Raw genomic sequence first — 20,706 nt, forward strand, 5'->3', positions numbered from 1 at the left:
AACTAACAGAAAAAGTGAATGTTTCAGACCCAAATCTGGAAGACAGTAGATCTTTCATACCAATGTCCTGCTTTTACGTAAGTGCAAACTCTCCAACAAATTACAAATCTACACTGAGACCCAGCAATTGAGACATATATTCATCACTTTTGAAAATAATCAACAGGGTGATGAAGAAACAACCAGAAAGACACAAGCAATGGCTTTTAGCAAGGAGAGGGAGAAGCAACCACCTCTGAGGAGCCTGGGTCCAGCTCCATCTGCAGAGCTCACCAGACTGGTTTAACACAGCGAGGTCCAACCAGAAGGTGTGGTTCCCCACTCCTTCCCCCTGGGGCTCTGGCTCCAGGAGCAGCCAGACAGCGCTAGGAGGGTTGGCTCTCCCTCTGCCTCCCCACTTCCAACCACACAGCCCTCCTCACCCCCGTCTTGCGCTGCCTCTGGCACCCATCAGCCCCTTCAATGAGCAGATTCAACCTACCTGACAGAGGAAAACCAGGCTAGCAAGTTGGATCGGTCCATGGAGGTATCTGAGGAGTGCCAGAATGGATGCAAAATAAGCATCAGGAGCATGCAGCTGGGAATAGGGAGGGGATGAAGCGAAGCACATCCCCAGCAGAAACCTGCTGGATCACTTCATCACGTATTATGAAACGGAAACCTCAGAGTTTACTTTCAGAGCCAACAGAATCAGTCTCACCTGCCCCCCGAAATTCCTTCTAGTCCCATCCTTTGTGCCAAAATGAGCGCTTGGCTATCCAACATATATCCAAAAAAAAAGGTTATTACAATCTGAACCAATATCCTGACCTGGCTCTGTGAGTGGTTTTGGTGACCCGCAAGAGAGGATCCAACATATATCCAAAAAAAAAAAAAGGTTCTTACAATCTGAACCAATACCCTGACCTGGCTCTGTGAGTGGTTTTGGTGACCCGCAAGAGAGGGGGGCAGTGGTGAGGCACTGTGGGAGGCAGGATTTCCTCTTTGGTAGCAGCAGCAACCTACACTAGCTTAAACTCCGTGAAATTACTGCCTCTGACTGAGGTTCCCCAGCGGCCAGAGCTGATCCTAGCTGCCAGGTCCTGCGGCCAGTCCCTCCATCTGCCACCAACCACACATTACACCCCCCCACCCCGCTCCCTGCCACCCATCCCCACCCCGCCCCTGCTCCCAGTCATACAGCTACAGGGCAAGTTGGTTCAGCTGGCTGATGTGGTAGAAACCTTTCTCTTTCCCCCCGCCACCCAGAATAGTCTGAAGGCTGATCTGGCGGAAGACTCATCTTGTCGCCATGTGATTTCCAGATCCAACACAAGGGAAGGAGGAAAGAATGGGAGAAAGGGAGAGGACAGGCTGGCCATGTTGGCAATAGCTCACCACCAGACTGGCTTTGCTACAAAGACTGCAACCCACCTCCCGCCTCATCCTAGTTTTTGGAGATCCCACTCTAGTTTTTCACTCCACCACCTCCTCCATTACACCACCACAACTGTTGTAGGTCTGCATTGCAAACCAGATCAGTTCACTGAGAGAAACGATTGGTTTTAACCCTGACCACTCCACTGGGCTGCCACAGGTCAGAGGGAGCCTGCAGGCAAAGTCTGTGGTCAGGGACAGGAACCTCTTTATTAGCACTGAAGATGAAAAATGAGGAATTACAGTCTAAAACACTGCAATATGTTTCAGACCAGTGGAAAGGTTTATATTTGAATAAAGAAAGTCTGCCCTCTGAGACAGAAGACGATTACTTGAAAGAGTCAGTGAAATAAGACCTGTCAGCATTTTTTTGTAAAATGAAACTGCAGGCAAAGTAGTTTAGTGTGTTTTCCCTCTTATGCTGTTTAGTGTTAACAATAGGAGAGAAGTACAGTACTTGGATACAAGACTTCTGTGGGGCTATAGTGTCTACCACTGGACACGAGCTCCTGAAAAAAGGTAAGTAGATGCTGACCAGTAGATTAATCAGATCTGCTGGAGTAACCCTGGCTGATGCCCAGAGGTTAGAAAGCAGCACTCAGTCTGAGAACTTGAAAAGTTGTATGACGTTAGCCTACGAGTGGTAAACATGCAGGTCAAAGTCAGTTCTAATAGACCACAGCAGCAAAGATTTAGTTAGCTCTGCAATCAAGATAGCATTCCTACCTTTAACTTAACATTCTGTTGAATACTTGGCTGTAACAGTTGAGTTGACACTAAATTAATTAACGTCTTTCGCACAAATTCTTCCCTGAAGGAATGCTTATTTTGGTGTAAAAAATCCGAACAGAACAAAGCTCAGTTTTCCTATTTCAGTCAAAAAAAATCAATGAATTACATGAGACATCCCATCATTCATGCTACTAAAAATATATAGTATCAGTTTATTCAGATAGAGATGAAGACAAATGCATCCATTAAATAAAAACATTACGCTGAAAGAATGTATATGTTATATGCAAAAGCACTCAAGAGTTCAGGACCACTGAACCTGCACTGAGTGCAAGTACAACAATAACAGTGCCCTATGTGTGCACAACTACAACAGTACAGTGTCTTCCTTAATAATATTATGATCAGAACTCGTGTGATTATCCACAACATCCTAAAAGTTTTTTTGGTTATGTTTAACAGTGTCTTGAGATTTAATTTCCTCTTTACTCTTCCACAGTACTCTGCAAACCCAAAGATTTGGCTAATCTATATATTACAGTCATTATTTTACTTTCTAATTCAATTTCTACAAAAAAAGAAAGTATTAGAATAACATGAATACTTCATCAGACACAAGATGATTTACATGATGTCATTATTTAAGTGGACTAGGACAAGGGCAAGATGGGCATAAAGAAGGCCAAAGACTACATAAGAGGGGAGAAAGAACCCAGCAAAACATACATACATATATTTTAGCACTGTAGGTAAGAGACCACTCTGATCTCAAAACAGTTAGGACAAGGAAACAATAAACAGTTAAGGAAAGAGCAAGACTCCAGAGTGACACACAGTTTATCACCTTGGTGACAGGAAGATTGTATGGGCAGTTTATTTTAAGATGCCTTTTTTTTTTTTTAAACATGAAGAGAACCATGATTGCTGAAAATATGAAAGTACTTATGTATTCCAAGCTTTGTGTCTCCCTAATCTATCCATAATAGAGACACCAACACCATTTATCTGGATCTTAATTCTAAACTTATTACTCAGTTTGCACAAATGAAAAACAGACACTAAGTAGAAATCAGCTGAGTTACATACATTTACAGTTACTCCTAATAACTCAGATTGCTAAACAGAAATTTTAATCCTTATATGACAAAGCATAATTTCACTAGCTGGGTCAAAAACAGAATCATAAATAATACAATGACTCATCCTGCAAAGCACAAAACCATTCCCACTTCCAGTTAACTTATAAGAAATTGAGCACATCATGACAATAGATGAAGTACAAAGAAAGCTGGATTTCTTGTCTCCAACAGTGGACTATAAATTAACATGCTCTGTTGCATTAGAAACAGTACGTTAATTAAACGAACAGTGATCTTAAAAAGCACAGTTTAAGGTATATTTTGTCATGCATAACAGTGATACATCTTGTCAAACCTATCAGAAATACAACTACTTACTCTCAAATCCTTTAAGAATGGTATCGTAAAATCAAAACTAGGAAAAATGTAAGGTATGCTAATTTGGAGGTCAACTCTACCTGTTCCTGACCAAAAGTGCTATTAAGGGAGAAAGTGCAATAGGTGGCTCAAAGTAACTTGCCAAAATTATAAGCCTTTGCTGAGAAGAGACAGGGAAACCCTATATGGTGCATGAGGACATGTGGGTGAAGAGTTACGTTTTTGGTTTTAATGACTCCAGTTTTGAAAGGTACATAAAAACATTGTAAATTTACAGGCACGCATACCCCTTCCTCTGTTCATGATGCTTAAAAGTCACATCTCATCCAGCATAAAAGTTCCACTTACTACAGCTTCTGTCCACCTACCCCACTCCCTGCCCACTTCTCACGCAATGCACACAAAAAGTAAGGACATGCTATATGTAGCAAACAGTAAAATATTATCAGAGTACGGCATCATGGAAGCAATCCGGGGAAGTATTTCCTGAGCTTAGGCTCCTGAAAACCTCCTCTGCTCATCCCCCTTCTATTTACACCAGGAATTTGTCTACTCAAACACCTCTGCTGAGCTCAATCACGGCAGTTCCCACAAGGAAAAGATGGTCTCTGAAGTATGCCTGAGAGTACCACATCAGGGCATAACATCGTACAGGAATGCTACGACTCACTGAGCATCCTTTGAAGGGCAATTGGAGTAGCCACACCTTAATTCCGTCAGGATGTAGGAATTATCTGCAGGCAGTGCTGTCCAGCCAGCTCTAGATAGGCACGATGTTGCTCCTTCTGAGAAAAGCATCACAGAACCAGATGTGCATTGCAAAAGGCCACTTTACCCCTTTCCATCCAGTTACTACAGCACAACGTGTATCTGTCTTGCAGGCAAGAGATCACTGTCCCCACTGCACTACTTTTCCTCTGCCTGGACTTAATTCTTTATTTAATGAAATACAGAAATGCTATAAAAACACTGGAAAGGACCTGTTCCAATGTTCTGTATGAAAAAAATCTCTGCTTGAAAAGTTTGTAGTCCTTAGCAAACTAATAATGTTGAATCATAAACCAGATGGTGCTTAAAGAGCTATAGAATTGGCAAATTTAAGCTCCAATTCATGTGATTATGGCATTAAAGATCCAACCCATGTGATTATGGAACAAAAGCAATCACAAGGCTTGGAACTTCTCAGCTTCTCACAAACTCAAGTTTTCCATTTGCAAGGTCATACTATATAGATCTATCAAGATGCGTTAGGGTGAGCAGTTCATTGGGAGCTACCTGGAGCACTGAAGACAGGGTTTGGTAGGGTTTTTTGGCAGTGTGCCTCCCTGTGCATCTCAGGCACATGGCTGTTCCTCAACAGTTCCATGTCCCAAAGTACTTTATTCATTACTCAGCAGTGCTTCAGAGCTCTCTGAAACAGGAAGCTCACGTTGGTCATGATTCAGTAAGTACTTACAGCACCTGGGGGATGATGTTTCTGTATTTTAAAGCTATTTACTTAAAAGCAGAAGGCATCCTACTCTATTTTGTTTCACCTAGAAGGAAGTACTTCACTTAAGGAAAACAAAGAGTGCTCAGAAGATAAACTGTATGTTTAATAAGTCTTGAACGATCCGTAGCATACTCACATGGGAAGTCATCCACAAACATGGGGTCTATGTTATGCAGCAGTTCCACTCTGGGGGAAGGTCTTCCTTCACTAGGAGAGATTTCAAAAGGAAATGTTAATTTCTTTCTACAGTTCATTAGGATTCCACATGTTTTATTTTAAGGCTTTTTGTCTTCCTAATACAGAATGAGCTCATAACCATAAACTAATTGCTATCAACTTTAATCTGAATGCTCTTTTCCAGCCTAGCAGCAACAGCTTTTGCCCCTGTCAGTCTTCCCTGACTTCACTGGTGTTTACTGGGATTATTCATAAGTTTACAGAGTACAGAATTGGCCCTACCAAAGCAGGGTTTTACTATAATCAACTTTAAAAATCAAATTTCGCAGTGTAAGCTGGCATGGCAGTTGCTATGCTCTCTGCATACCTGAATGAGTGCTGAAAGCGTTTTGGTTGGGTGCCTCAAAAAACACTAGAGGCATTAGGTACCCCTCAGAAAACCCACCTTCCATTTGTAATTGAGGTCACAAGGATTATTTAGATACTCTGAACCTTCTTGGGGGGGGTGGAAATCATGTCTCTTTTTCTAGCCATTGGCTACCTAAGGATGGCGTGGAATGAGCCTCTGGACTTACCCATAGACTTTCTGAGTTAAGTAAATCCTAGTCCTAAAAAACTGAGTAAAAGAAATTTACTCCTTATACAGGGCAACGTGAGCAGGAAGACAGAATTAGAAAGAACCTTGGCTACATCATGACACAACATTACTTTATTATTTGACAGTGAACCTAAACATATCTTTTTAGAAACTTCCAAATAACTTAAATTGTTTTCTTTTTGTTAAGGAGCTTCATTTAAGACTCAAAAATTCAACCAGGGCCCCTAAACCACTTGACATTAAGAGTAAAAAGATCAGGTGATATAAAACTTAGTGGAAACTTCAAAAATGACTGTTATTTTAATAAATAAAATATGTAATTAAACAATATTTACCTGTAATTTAAAATTTTCAGTAACAACTAATTAAAATGAATATTGTTCTGTTCCATTTCTAAAACCATTTCTGAATGCTACACATATTGAATAAGTACAAAATTAACAACAGGATTGGATGAAAGATTAAATGTGTTCAGATAATACAGCCTTGCAATTAATACAGAGGAAGTACCATAATTAACCTACAGTGTTAGTAATTCAGCGTATAAAAACTGCCACAAAAATGTTTTTCCCAAAATGTGTGTGAAAGGTTAACTCCCCCCTCCGCACCCTAATATCTATAGTAGTCACTCTTAACTAAGGAATGCCTGGTCTTATTTAACCAAATTTTATCTTAGATTTAATAGACTGTTACTGTCTCTAGGTGCTCCATTTACAGCTGTGGTCAAGTGTGCCTTTTGCCATCTGTTCATAGGCAACGGTAACATGAACCAGTTAGCACAAGTTAAACTAGGATGCGAATTTACAGCATGTGAATGACTCTGCAGTAACTGCTTAGGGAGATATTCTTATTTTGCAGTCTCTGAGCTGCATATACATTTTTCAGAATCCTTTTAAAAGAAAGCAAACACCAGAGTTATGCCAGGTAATCTAGTATCTTCCACCAAGGTCAAATACAGAAGAAAGAAGTAACTTACTCTTATGTGCTTCTCCTGTTTATACATCCAATATTCTTACAGTACCATGGTAGGTAGAAAGTCAGAACCAAGGATATTCATGCTGTTCGAGCAGACTAGTATTACTATCATATCATTAAAGATAATTTCCTTTACGGCTTTTAATCTGGAGGGTGGATACTGTACACTAAACATGGCTATGAAGGTTATTGCACAGCTGGTAGAACACAAAATATAAAGATTACACTTGCATTAATTTAAGTTTTTCATGCTGCAGTTGTCATTTTTATTGAATCCATTTTTTTCTGGGATAGAATATTGGCATTAGTAACTTGGAAATGTGATTTATATATAATCATGAGATATACTCCCTGAAGCTTATGGCATTACTGCATTAAGCTCTGTAGCACTATCAACCGGTACTGAACTGCTTGTTCAGTTTGGGTGTTATTCCAGTAATTCTGTTGCACACAACATGGAGGTTTATAACCAGCATATATTATTCACAAAACAATAGCCAGAGAAAAGAAGATGGCATTGTACATTGAAGAAAGAGGCTGGCTGACAGAAAAGGACATCAGGAAGACAGAAACAATGTTCTGGGGACAAGAAGAGGAGAATTTACCCTTGTAGCAGAGTTCCCTTTCCCTGTGCCTAACCTCCGTCCTCCTTCCCATTTATGGAGCTCTGTGCTGACCTCAGTCCCCTCAAAAGACACAGCCTCAAGAACAGATTCACCTTGGCAGATGTTTCTGCCAAGGATATTTTGCACCAGGAATATAGTCTAGCCAACAGAGCTAGAGTAAGAAAGCAATAAGATTCTCTAGGGAATCCTCCCTTTGTATTTTAGTAGCTTCCAGTGTAACCATATCTTACAATGCTCTAATTTTAGAATACTTATTTTGAGACTCCAATATTCCAATACATTGCTCCTCTCCCTAAAAATAAGGAACTTTTTCGTTTGTCTGGTTATTATTCTACTATGTCTGACTGACTATTTAATTAAGCAGTTAAAAGGTACTGTTTTCCAAGAAAGTCCCCTATGTAAGAACATCTTGATGAAAGCATATGGACTAACTTCAGAGGTGGTATGAGAATCAGCTAGTTTATGCTGAGAACGTTACTCTATCTCCTGCTTTGCAAAGTTTTTAAAACATACAGAAAGATCTATTACTCCTTAGTGAACGTGAACAAACATCTACATGCGATCTTTCACTGTTGTTGTTGTTAAATAGGCAGAAGGTGTCCTTGGGAAGGAATCCAAGGTTTTTCAGGGTAAATATGTTTATCTTGCACAAAAACATCCTCAGTGTCACTCAGCAAAATCTGAGCCTTTATAACCTTGCCATATATTGTATTTCTCTGGGTCATATCTGTACATGCTTTCCTAAAATAATTGTATTTCAGATATGTTGGAAATAAACATTACTCTCAGCTTCAGATTGCTCTTTCTTCAGCATTAATTTATACTACAACAATGAAAATTTTTTTCAAACAGGTGTTTAATTCCTAAAATGAATGTAACCATTTGGTACACAAGAATTCAAGTTGATCTTGCTTCATCTACTTCATCCAATCAATTCCGGTATTTCCAACTTTACAAAAATATAAAAATGAAACTTGCCCTGCAAAATGTATGAGTAAAACTTGAAAGCCTACGCTTGCTAACAAGCAATGAAGAAATATTGGTTATTTTGACTGCATTTTATCCTGAACTAGCCAAAGGGGGATTCCATACCATGGAACGTCATGCCCAGTATATAAACAGGGGGGAGTTGGCTGGGAGGCGCGGATCGCCGCTCGGGAACTAACTGGGCATCGGTCAGCGGGTGGTGAGCAATTGCATTGTGCATCACTGTTTCCCCCCCCCCCCCCCCCCCCCCCCCCCCCCCCTTCCTTTTTTTGTTATATTCCTTTTCATTACTATTATTATTATTATATTTCATTATTATTATTGTCAGTATTATATTTTAGTTTAGTTATTAAACTGTTCTTATCTCAACCCACGAGTTTTACTTTTTGTTTTTTCCTTTCCTCCTCCTCACCCCACTGGGAGGGGGAGGGGAAACGGCTGCGTGGTGCTGAGTTGCTGGCTGGGGTTAAACCACGACAATGTCTCAGTGCCTATCATACTGCTTCATGTGCTCTACCATTTGGTTTTCCATTTTTCTGTTAATGCAAAATAAAATCCTTTCTCTGAGCACAGACATACTAGATATTCAGTACTGAAAACCAAAATATATCAAAACAATGTATCAACCAGGGCAAATTTCTACATACGGAAAATTATTTTGCCTAGTGTCTCAATTTCAATAGAGTAACAAGCATCTGGAGAACACATGTTTCTTGGAAATGCAAGTGCCTTTTGAAATACTTGCTTGGAAACATGCAGTACAGTTTAGATTCCTTGACTAGTTGCATTTTAGTATTGTTTTCTATTAATTGTTCTTGGTATTCTCAATTACTATTTTTGTAAAATATATTAGTGATGTTATCACTGTATTTTCAGAAATAATTTCTAGTATGTACATGGTTTTAGAGGTTCCAGCTATATTGTAGTGTTACCTATGGTAATCTAAGGTATTAGAAAAGTGCAGTCTACTATGATTTATGCAGAAGGTTTATATCTGAGATTGGAATGGTGTGATGGATATCCAAAAATGGGTTGGTAGAGTGATACTATCCTAAGTTACTTCTGCAAACAAGTTAGAGACATTAAAGGGAAAGTTAAATTTCATTCCAAAGGTACTTGGAGGAAAATAAAGTTTAGGAACTACTGGTTTAAAGATACGCTGCAACAAAACTTTGCACACAAACATTTTTTTGTTGGCCTACTATCTTTTACTGTAGAAAACTGCAGCAGAAAGGCCAAGATTGGTATGAACGGAGAAAGACAGGGAAGATCTGCATGTGGAGACAACAGCATGAACGCACAGCAGGGAAAGGGCTCTCATAACAGCCTGTGTTAACGACATCAAGATTAGCAGGTCAGCAAGACCCCAACACATCTAGGCGAGTTTCACAGGACAGGGACATCTGGACACAAAACAGTGATGGCACCTGGTGACTCACAGAGGTGGGACAGGACAGCGAAGCAGCACCAAAAGGGCACAAAAAGGCATAACCAGAACCTGTGCATGGTTACCAACCTAATAAGAACACAGAAGATGTTAGAAGGACTTCATAGCTGGTGTCCCTGGACCTCTGCACCATCGCAACAGATCTGGGCCTAACATCTGGTCACAAGCATCGTGGTGCCTGGCTGCCAGATGGATAGCTTGAAAAACCCTGCCCTGCTGCCTGGCAGACTTCTTAGACACACACCTTTTGGTGAGTGACAGTGTCAGCCTGTGAGAGGGCAAGTAAAACCTGCTTTATTTCAGTTTCTATTTTAAATAAAATCACATTCCTTTTCTATTAGGTCTCTCACTGATACAGTGTTGCAACAGTATTTCCTACACTACTAGGTCAGCAGATCAATTTGGAAAGAGCAGACAAGCTTTTGCATTCAAAGTCCCTGTCAAGGAGCTTTTAAGTAGCATGTAAATTTTTACCTAAGAAAGGAAGTTCAAACAATGAGAACAAGAACATTGTGTTTCCTCAGTTTCATGCATCGTATGAAAGAAACTTAAAGTATAGCTAGCTAAAAAGAATGCAAAAGAAGATATTTTTGTCCACAAGAAACATGCGCTCCTGAACTTTATCTTTTCATGCCATTTGCTCCTAATCATTAACTTTCTTCTGGTTCTTCAAGTCAAAATTAAGTAGAGGAGGCATGAAATGAACAGACGGATACACGTGTGGTTTTCAGCACTTCTATTTACAAGAACTTAATATTAATCAGTGTCATGTTAATGCAATTCCTAATTTGGACTACCAATCATCTTAAAATCAGGACAGAAAGTTCATTTTGGTCTAAAATTTTGGAATTGATACTTAGGATTTCAAAATTTGTATCTAATTTCCATATTATTTATATCAGGATCTATATTAAAATTTATATATTTATATGTAGTTATTTTCAGAATTATATTATTTGTATTTATTACATAAATATCATATTAAGAACACATCCTTTAAATACTGGTCATTTGTAGACAGATATCGGACAGATACTGGAATGGATCCAATATTTTTGTGACTTCTGAGAGTATCTGCATTGTCCCATATATTCTTTTCAATATCTAAATGAAGGTTCCAAATTTATAAACTTTCTCCTTTTGATTACACACATATGAAACAGTAGGCTCAGGTTTAAAGTCAACAAAAAAAAAAAAAATCACAAGAAGCATATGCAGCTATTTGTATTAGACTGGACTGAAAAAAATACAGATGTAACATGGTCATTGGCTATTAATTTCCTTTTTTCAAATGAGGTAGAATCTTAGCAAATTATAATTTCACTCATTGTGAGCCATCTGGTCCAAGAAAAGCAACGTATTTGAACTTTCCATCAGATGTCACTAAAAGGGCATGTGCCTTCATTGTTTGCTATCCAATATTCAAGTGACCTTTTGAGTTATGATCATGAAATTTAACACACTCATTTCTCCTGATTACATGGGAAAATCATATGAAATTTGACATTTTGGCTGCAAGGTCAGCCAAAGAGCAGCCTAACAATTCACAAAAATTGACTTTTTCCCTCTCCAGACAGAGGCCCTCCAGTTGGCATAACTAAAAGTTTTGGAGGTCACCTATTCCCTAGCAGTGCCAGTAAACATTGCATTCAGTCCCTCCACAAAGAGACAAGATTCAAGTGCCAGGAGCATGCAGAGGATGCACAGCTGTACCTGTCCTTGCCCACATATAATTTTCCTGCTGAAGTAACCTGATCTAAGAAGATCAGTCCACGACAAAGAATACCTGGTTAAAACTGAACCTGAAGTAGGCAGGAATTCTGCTGGTAGCTGGAAGAAAAGTCTATGGTTTAGGAGTACCCCAGGATCTTGTTAATGCTAAGTTTTCCTACAGTAACACTGGCATGTAAAACAATTTACTTTCTCTGGCTGGTCAGGAGTCTCCATTCCTTCCTGGCAGTTAATGGTCCCTGGCCTCAATTATACACATCCTTATCTTCTTCCACTTGGAAGAGAGCCATACAGTACACCTGGGCACAAGGCCATGAGCTCTCTGCAGACTCCAGCTAGTACAGAAAACTACCATAGCTCCTCAGAAACAGAGGCAGCACTAAGACAGAAATCAAGCTTAGCAGTTTCAAAACAGGTAATCCTACTAAAGGTACAAACAAAACAATTCTGAACTCAAGAGACGGGGTTTGGTTTGGGGGGGGGGGGGGGGTTGGGTTTGGTTTTTTGTTTTTGTTTTTTACTTCAAGGTCTATATAGGGCTAACCAGGGATGGGTAGATGGGTTCAACTCTGCCTGCTCTAACTCTCAATTTCTCATCTCAATCCCTAACCCAAACACCACTCCTGCTCACACTTGCTTAGGAACTAACTCCTGTAATTCACAGTGTAGGATGCTAAGATACAAAAAATCAGTGTTTATCGTAATGCACTATGTAGAAAATTGCAGAAAATTCAGGAATTGCTACATAAATAGCTACATTTCTCCTGGAAGCTGGGGTGGGAACCCTGACAAGGGGACAAAAGGTTGTAACACACATAATATAATATTGTCTGACTGCTATAAAAACAGAACAAAGACTATCAAAAGAAACAAAACACTAATTCTCAAATGAATGGCATGTAGGAAATAGAATTGCTAGTCCTTTTATTCTGCTTTAGCAATATTGAACTTCCCATCCTAAATGATTCTTATGCGAATTAAAACCATATTCAAAGGCCTACTAAAATAAATACAACTTCCAAGAAGACAGACAATAGGATTTAGCCCCATCAATGAATACATTACATGCAGCACAGAAGAGGCATTTAAACCAATGTCACTACGCAATTTTTGCAAAACTAAGGGTTGGTCACAGAAGTTTAAAATTCTGCAGAAACTCAGGTTTTAAGGACTTCGTAATCCATTTTAGTAGAATAAAAGAACATTAGAATAAAAGAAAAGCTTTGAAAGATGAAGAACTGACTGAATATGTCTTGATTGAAGATATCGCAAAGGGCAACAGCAGAGTTTCGATAGTTTGTTCCAGTGAAAAAATCACCTTTACCAGTTAATGCCTATTTCATTTATTCTTTTAAATTCTATTCTACTTACTCTGCTGAGCCCAACGCTCCAGTAATAAGCACATATTCAGATGTGCCCAGAGCCCTCAGTATCCAGCATTTGTGATACCATTTTTATTATTCTTTTCCAGAGGAAAAATGTATGGGATTGAACTAATTTTCCTTTTAATACACAGAAGACTCTCCATTATCTGAACTAATGGGGTTTGGGATATCCCAGTTAATCCAGACAGCATCAGAGGTGCACAGAGTCAGACAGAGCCCAGTAAAAGTCATTAGCTTGGTCTCAGTGTCAGCCCAACTGCAGCTAAGCTGCCTCTTTTTTCCAGCCTTCTAAGCATGTCTGCACTGTGCTCCTGAGTGCTCCAGCTTGCTTAAATCAGGTACAAGATCACGACCTCTCAGGAACCAAGTCAGGTCTACTTTTGTACTCAACCTCACAGGCTTTCTGAGACACTGGAGAGCATGATACGGACCTATTCAAATGGTTACACTTTGAGCCATCCTGACAGGTCCTGTACTGAGCTGACAAACTATCAAAGTGGAATCCATGCTACCTGAGTTTAATGTCTGCATAGATTTCCCACATGTCCAATTCCAGATGCATACTGCAGAGACACCCAACTGGGCTCTGTAGAGAGCAGGGCTGGGACCATAAAATTTACTAACTTGTACTCCATGCTGTGCAAAATCAGTCAATGTACTTCTGGATCACAGAGCATTCTTGAAAAAGTATACCATGTTTGTGCATTGTTGTGTCCACACTGACAAATTCAACATACCAAGTTAAAGCTGTATGGAGGTTCTGCATTTGTGACCAGGATTAATTTGCAACCCGGATAATTCTCTCATGGATAGCAAAGTTAACTGCACTTTTACCTTCCCTTTATTTAGGGAAAGGAACACATAATATTTCCCCTCCAGTTCCAGCTCTGTTCTCTGCACTGAATAAATTCTTCTCATACCAGAATGCTGACTCAATGATTTGACATGCAAGTTACCTGATAGCTTTCCAAACATCAAAGCCATCCAAAGGCTTAGTGCCATTGGTATGTCCTCCAGCAAGGTGCACCAGCGTTGGCAGCCAGTCAGAGATATGGATGAGTTCATGACTTTCTACACCTTTTTGTTTCAGCAAAGGACTTGCAACAAAGCCTACTCCTCTCACTCCACCTTCCCAGAGGGTCCATTTTCTTCCTCTCAGCGGCCAGTTATTCCCACCTGCCAAAGTTTGTCCTCCATTATCTGGGAAACAAGTAATTAAAAGGAACTATTGGTAAAAAAGAAACAGAACAATCCTCCCCACAACATTCATTCATCCATTTGAAAAAATATTTTCACAGTATAGGCATGTCATGCAAGTACTTGCATAGTACTGTTAAGTGTTCACACAACATGTCACATGTTCAGAGCATGTAATAAACATATGTTAATTCTTGCCAGAGTCTTTCAAATTACTACAATGAAAAGTTATTGCTAGGCAGAAATGATACCGTACTACACGCCAATTACTTATAAAGACTTTGTTAAGAGCAACCTCTGACATTGATTCTAAATATCATCAGACATCCAAAGCTTCCAGAATCAAAGACTTTAAAATTCTAGTTCCAACTACTTTACAGATCAAAAGAAGAGTTGCTATCAATGCCATCACTAGTACGCAGAATACACTGTTTTCCAAAGCGGTATGGTATACTTAAAATGGAAAACTGTTATTCCAGTGTCAGGACAATACCCATACTCCTAGTTTAGAACCATTTTTTTCCTAGATTTTTAGGCAGCCACATTGATTTGTAATGTCACACAAAACAGACTGTTTCTCAGGCAGAAGGAGAAAGCCCTAACAAAATGAGTTGAAACTAGTTAAAATAGTTGAAGCGATTCGGAAATATACTGAATTTATTCTGTTTGGTGAGAACAACATATAAGATGGTTACAGAAAAAGTTGAACCGTGACTACAGTAACTCAGAAATATCTACATGAATTAGAGACAGCTCATATAACTCTTTTTTTAACTCTCTCTGACCAAGCTTCCACACTTAGAATAAAATCCAGATTCCTGAAGCTAACAGAATTAATGATTCTTTGAAGTTACTTTTAGTACTGCTGTACAGTTTTCCTGTTCAAACCTATTGTAATGATCTCGGAAGAGTCATTGACAGCAATTCTTTTAAGCATAATTTTTCTGTATTTTAATGAGGTTAAAATTATTTCAAATAGTAGCTGTTGAACTGACATTCAGTGTAATTTGACATGTTTATATTGTATTTTCTGATTAAAAAACAGGAATTTGAGGAAAGAAACAAGACATACATGTCCATCACCTTAGAGAAGAACTTTACTGTAACCACAACACAACAAAATTATCTCCCTTCTGTTTTATTAATTAGGGATCAATGTAAACCCCCACTATGAACAGCTTTCTACTGCACACAGAAGACCCTTTTTGTTCTACTAAGGAATAAACTAGTGCATGTCTCTGTGAAGACTTTAAAAGGTGGAAGCCTAAGCTAAATGAAGCACTTGGAAAAAATAGCATGATTTGAAAAGTGTAAAAATGTTCTGCGGCCCAACTAGCTTCTAGTAGGGCTGCTTGTGTGTCCAGCACTCTTGGGTTAAAAATAAATAAAGAGCTTTATTGTCTTCAATATGAAATGCAGGCAACCAAATACTAGCTACTAATAGTTCTCACGCAACAATGCTGAGCACTGAGATCTAAGAATTTAAGCAGTTACCAGTTACAAAAAAAATCAGGTTCAACAATTCCTTCTACTCTTAGTGTAAACAGGAATTCCTGTCAGGGATACTCACGGCTTTCAGTAGCTTTTAACCTTTGATGGCCTTAGAATAAAAGGTACCTTATCTACACTATATTAGAGCACGCTTTGGACATACAGTGGGATCAAATCTTTGTATGTTAAATATCTTCTTCATATCACAGGCTACTTACTGTCCATATCAGTTTAATACTAGCACATGAGATTGGTTTTTTAGTCCTGAAATCAGCAACAAAGTAGCAAGAAAATTATAGAAGTAGGCTGTCTTTTTGAAGAATAGAGAGAGAAAAGTGTGCATTTCCTGGGTTACAGTCAAATCTTTATTATACTTAGTTTTTCTTTACTTTTCGTAGTTGAATAGAAGACATTCACGTTGTACCAGTTTCATTATACAATAAATTCCCTGAGACAAGGAGTCTATCCATCTAACATATATCCTGCAAAAACTCGTGTGTGATATCAGCATTCAGACATAGTACATTAAGTTTAAAAAAGGGGGTGGGGGGGAAAATCCTGTTTTGATAGCTTATCTGATATGTAAATGAAAAAAACTGACATATTAAACAAGGTTCATCCCACTCATTTTGACTTCTCATTTTCACGTTGCTAGAACATTACTATTTCCTTCTCCCTCAGGAACTGATGTTCAAGAGACCCTTTCTGCTTAATTTCTTGACTGAGTTATCAAGAAAGTGTTGAAGGAGGGAAAAGGATGGTTTCTGTTCTGATTACTGAAGTTTGTTTCCTTTCTAGGCAGGCAGAACAGAGCTGAAGTGTCACTGGCAGTTTATACATAAGTGATACCATTTTTCAAAGTTATAGATAACTACTTCCATACGGTCTGAAATATTATCTAGGACTTCAAATATCAACAATTTGTTAAAGAGGAGCAAGTTACATAATAATGAAAGACCATAATGGAGTCTGCATTGATGAAATATTAAGCTAACCATTAAGTAATAAAGGTGGGGGGAGGGAATAAACAAGAAGCCACTGATTGCATGAGGTATAGACGTGGCAGAAAGGCAGGCATGAACAACCACTACAGGACTGTAACTGGAGTTCTAGTCAGTCTTACCTACGAGCGTATGTCTAGACAGCAAGAGACCAAATGGGTACCTGCTCTGTGTGTGTGTGTGTTCAGATACCTTTCCCCTAAGATACAGCTGTGGATGTACACAATTGATGCTAAAAGCTGGCATGGGTTCAGAAAGTCACTGGAGAAGTTAAAGATGAAAAAATAATTGATAGTTCTTACATGAAAAGACATCACCTCTGTCTCAGGAATTTCTTCAGCCACAAACTGCTGAAGATTTGAAAGTTTTCACAAAATTTTTGGTGAAAGGCACAAACAATGAGTCCCAATACTCTTTCCTAGGCACGTGCTACCAAGTATTGCTGTAGCAAGGGGATGCTTGGCTAGATGGATCCTTCGTCCGTGGAAGTACAGCTATTCTCGTATTCTCCCAAATAAGTTATTCCTTACTAACTCCTCATGCTATTTTAGCAAAGTATCTCAAATATGGAACAAACTCCAAAGTCCATATGGAAACTCCCAGTAGTTTAAAACACACACTTAACATTCACTTACATAAGAGACAAATAGGATCATTGTTGCTTCATGGTCTACACTGGCTTCATATCCAACCCTAAATCCACTTCAAAACAATATTTCCTGAATGATTTATCATCCATTTTTGCAACTGTTTCTCTCCATGACTCATCCTAATACCTAATCTCAGCAGACAGTCTCCAGAGCAAAGCTTTTGGAATCAAGGTACCTACAACTAGAGGCCCTGGTTTATAACATTTCTTATTATTAAAGCTTCAGCCTTGCTACTTCAGCTGAAAACACAAGCCTCCCCCAAGCATGATACTTCAATTATCTCTTTCCTGGAGACAAACATCAAATATGATCTTCATTAAAAATAATAGTGAAATAGTCTGGAAAATGTAGTGAGCATATTTTTCCTATCTGCAAGAATCATTTTTGTAATTACATCTATATAATTTAGACTTCAGTAGTACCCACAACATATTATGTGCATTAGAAAAATCATAAAACAAACCAGCTCTTGTCCCTAAAGAAAGGATGAAAGGGGAGAGAATAAGGCTATACTTAGAAATAATGGTACTTGGCATAAGCGTCACCTAGCTAATTTATTCAGTTTTGTTTGCTTTCTTAAATGGAAGCATCATACATTTTAAAGAGCTTCGTTGTTTGCTTGGTTTGGCTTGCTTTGATAGGTGTTTAGCTACCTTTATTTTCGCACAGTATTTTTATCGCTCCCATCATTCTGTGTTATTTTAAGGAGGGGGGTACCAAGATGCTTTTTTCCCATTCTGATGGAATTTTCTTCTACAAGCTGAAATTTGTGACAAGGAAAGAGAACATTGGGGAGAGACATTCTTGCTGATATAAGAATGGGCTGAAACAGAGTTTGCAGCAGGCATTACCACCACCAATGAAAAAATGCACGGAAGACGTATGCAGGGTAAATGGCAAAGCAACAGAATAAAGGAGAGAAACAGAAGCATCCTGGCTACTTTAAAAGGTAGTTTCAATCAAAGTTGCGCACCCTTGAATTAACATCGGTGTTGTTGACTATGGAGAAATCTGTATAATGTAGTAATTGTATCATAAACACCAATGATATGCTGCACTGATTTGGGAAGATGTGTCATGCCTACTGTGGAAGAGAAAGCAAAAATCCTAAAGAGAAAAGGAAGAACATTGACAGCTGTAAGCGTTGGGGAGGGAGCCTGCAACAGTTAGATCTGAGGGAACCATGTAGTCACAGACAGAACAGTTTCTTAAGGGCAATAAATATTTCTGAGGGTCAGGAATTGGTCAAGAGAGTCCCTAGGTACAAAAGGCAGGCTCATCTCTAATATTGTCATTCTCTGCCAATTTACATGACTCATGTGAGTAGCATAATTCTTTTTGAATTTTTTGTTGCCCTTCAGTATCGAAGGAGTAGCAATCTGATAGGATCTAACGTAACTTAAAAAAAAAAAAAATTGCTACATTGAATAATTTCATTGGAACTGATACTAACAAAATTAGTAGGTCTAACCCCCCCCCAAACCAATGCAGTGCTTCCAAACTGAAAACACCACCACATTTTATGTTAGTTTCTCCATACGAGTGTATCTGTGGGACATACATCCTGATAAAATACATTGATACAAAGCTCTTCAGATGAATAACTTTTGTCTTCAAAATAGTCATGCACAGTACCCTAACCCCTTGAATACTTTTTAAAGTACTGGAGAAGTTGATCCTCAGTAAATACCATGCATTGCTATAGCAAAAATAAAATTTAGAAGTGAGAACTTCTGTCTTCTGTTTTGATTAAAATATCTGCAAAAAATGAAATGCCTTTCTTCTAACTCTAGTAACTACCCAAATATGCCTTCAAGAAAAAAATCATTTCTTATAGAACTATTTCTACATTCTTTCACTCTCATACACCTATTTACACCTAATCATTTTCTCACCCATCTTTAAGTCCATCCAATGCCGTTCACGTTAAGATACTTTAATGGAGCAAGATGAAACAACAAAAATCCATAGTACCTCCCTCCCAAAAGATTCTGGATGAAAATAGGACACATTTCCCACAGAGAAAATCAGAGAATATAAACTATTTTCAAAAAGAAGGTGACTGTCTTTTAAACTACTGTGGGGGGTTTGTTAGAGGTATTGAAGAGGAAGGTGCTTTTTTAAAATTTATTTAATAAAAACCTTTCAACATAAGCAAAATAAAAGCAAAGTAAAGCTTGCACCTCTTGAATATGCCTTTAAAAATGAAGGCCAGTCTTTTCTTTTCACAAACATCTGCTTTTGTAATTAATATTCATTGTCATATACATGAGAAAGAGTTTAATTTGTTAAATCTGTCATTTGTAAACTGTAAAAGATGTTTTGCAGGGGTTCTTAAAGAAATCAATAAACAAAACTAAGCAGAGAGGCCCTTCTGTTTCTCCCAAACACTTCTCTGAAGAGTTGCCAGCTGCCAAACATTTTGACAAGGGCAGTATATATATGCAGTGATGTGAGATGTATGTAACTAGTAAACAGTTTAATGACTAAAACCTCTTTGAAGAGCAGTTGGACAATAAGAAACAGCAATAAAACAATTCTGAGAGCAATAACTAATGAAGCATATATGGACTCAAGTCTTCAGATGGACTCACTTTTTTATTCAGTTACCCTGGAACGGAAGCAACAGTCTGCTTCACACTATGAAGATAACCCACATCGGCAATAGATACTCACAACTATGGGAAAAGCTTCATCTGGGATTTATACCTCATTAGACAATAGAAAACCCAAAAAGGCAAAAGTGTGGACTTAAGAATGAACCCTGACAAATGTCCTTCCCAGGATCATAAATATCTCTCGCCCGTGCGCACTCCTTGCTAAGACAAGTCCACAGTGCTTACTGAACTCAGGGGCAATATTAATAGCATTAATAGATTTGTCAAAAGTTCATGTGTCAGAGCTCACTCCTCTGACAAATTCAGTTTAAATTGATCAACGGGCTCGAAAGTTATTGTTGGGAGAAGAAATTAAATGGAAACAAGGCCTGTAATACTGTATAAGGCCAGTTTTCTAAGAAAGTAAGCTTAATCTCCCCCATTTGTACGCACAAAAATCGTTACTACCTATGTAGTGGAATGAAAAACTTATTTAAAAAGCGATAAATAGACCTTTGTGTTTTATTTTTTGGATGGTGGGAAAAACACTGTAAAAAGAGTTTCCAAAGAACACTTAAGTACTGTATGGCAAACACGCTAACCTTCTTCACCATGTGGACAAGTGGCCTAAGTGACTTCCTTTCTGCAACTTCTACCTGCACACACTATCTTAGCAGCTTCTGCTCATGATGTTGCCTCACATTAATGCTCTAGAATAGAGGTACTATTTTCACTGCAAACAGGCGA

The 20,706-nt window shown here is 38.6% G+C and overlaps 1 protein-coding gene across 1 annotated transcript in view; it reads right to left on the reverse strand.

The window, feature by feature from the left end:
* Positions 1-20,706, reverse strand: part of ARSB (arylsulfatase B) — a 70,020-nt gene that overhangs the window by 22,470 nt on the left and 26,844 nt on the right. The window contains exons 5-6 of the mRNA XM_050913608.1: positions 13,980-14,223; positions 5,234-5,304 (exon numbers count right to left, since the gene is read on the reverse strand). Of these exons, the coding sequence (XP_050769565.1) occupies positions 5,234-5,304; positions 13,980-14,223 (315 nt within the window). The remainder of the gene's footprint in view (positions 1-5,233; positions 5,305-13,979; positions 14,224-20,706) is intronic.

This window comes from Gymnogyps californianus, chromosome Z (genome assembly GCF_018139145.2).
Source record: "Gymnogyps californianus isolate 813 chromosome Z, ASM1813914v2, whole genome shotgun sequence".
Classification (NCBI taxonomy): Eukaryota; Metazoa; Chordata; class Aves; order Accipitriformes; family Cathartidae; genus Gymnogyps; species Gymnogyps californianus.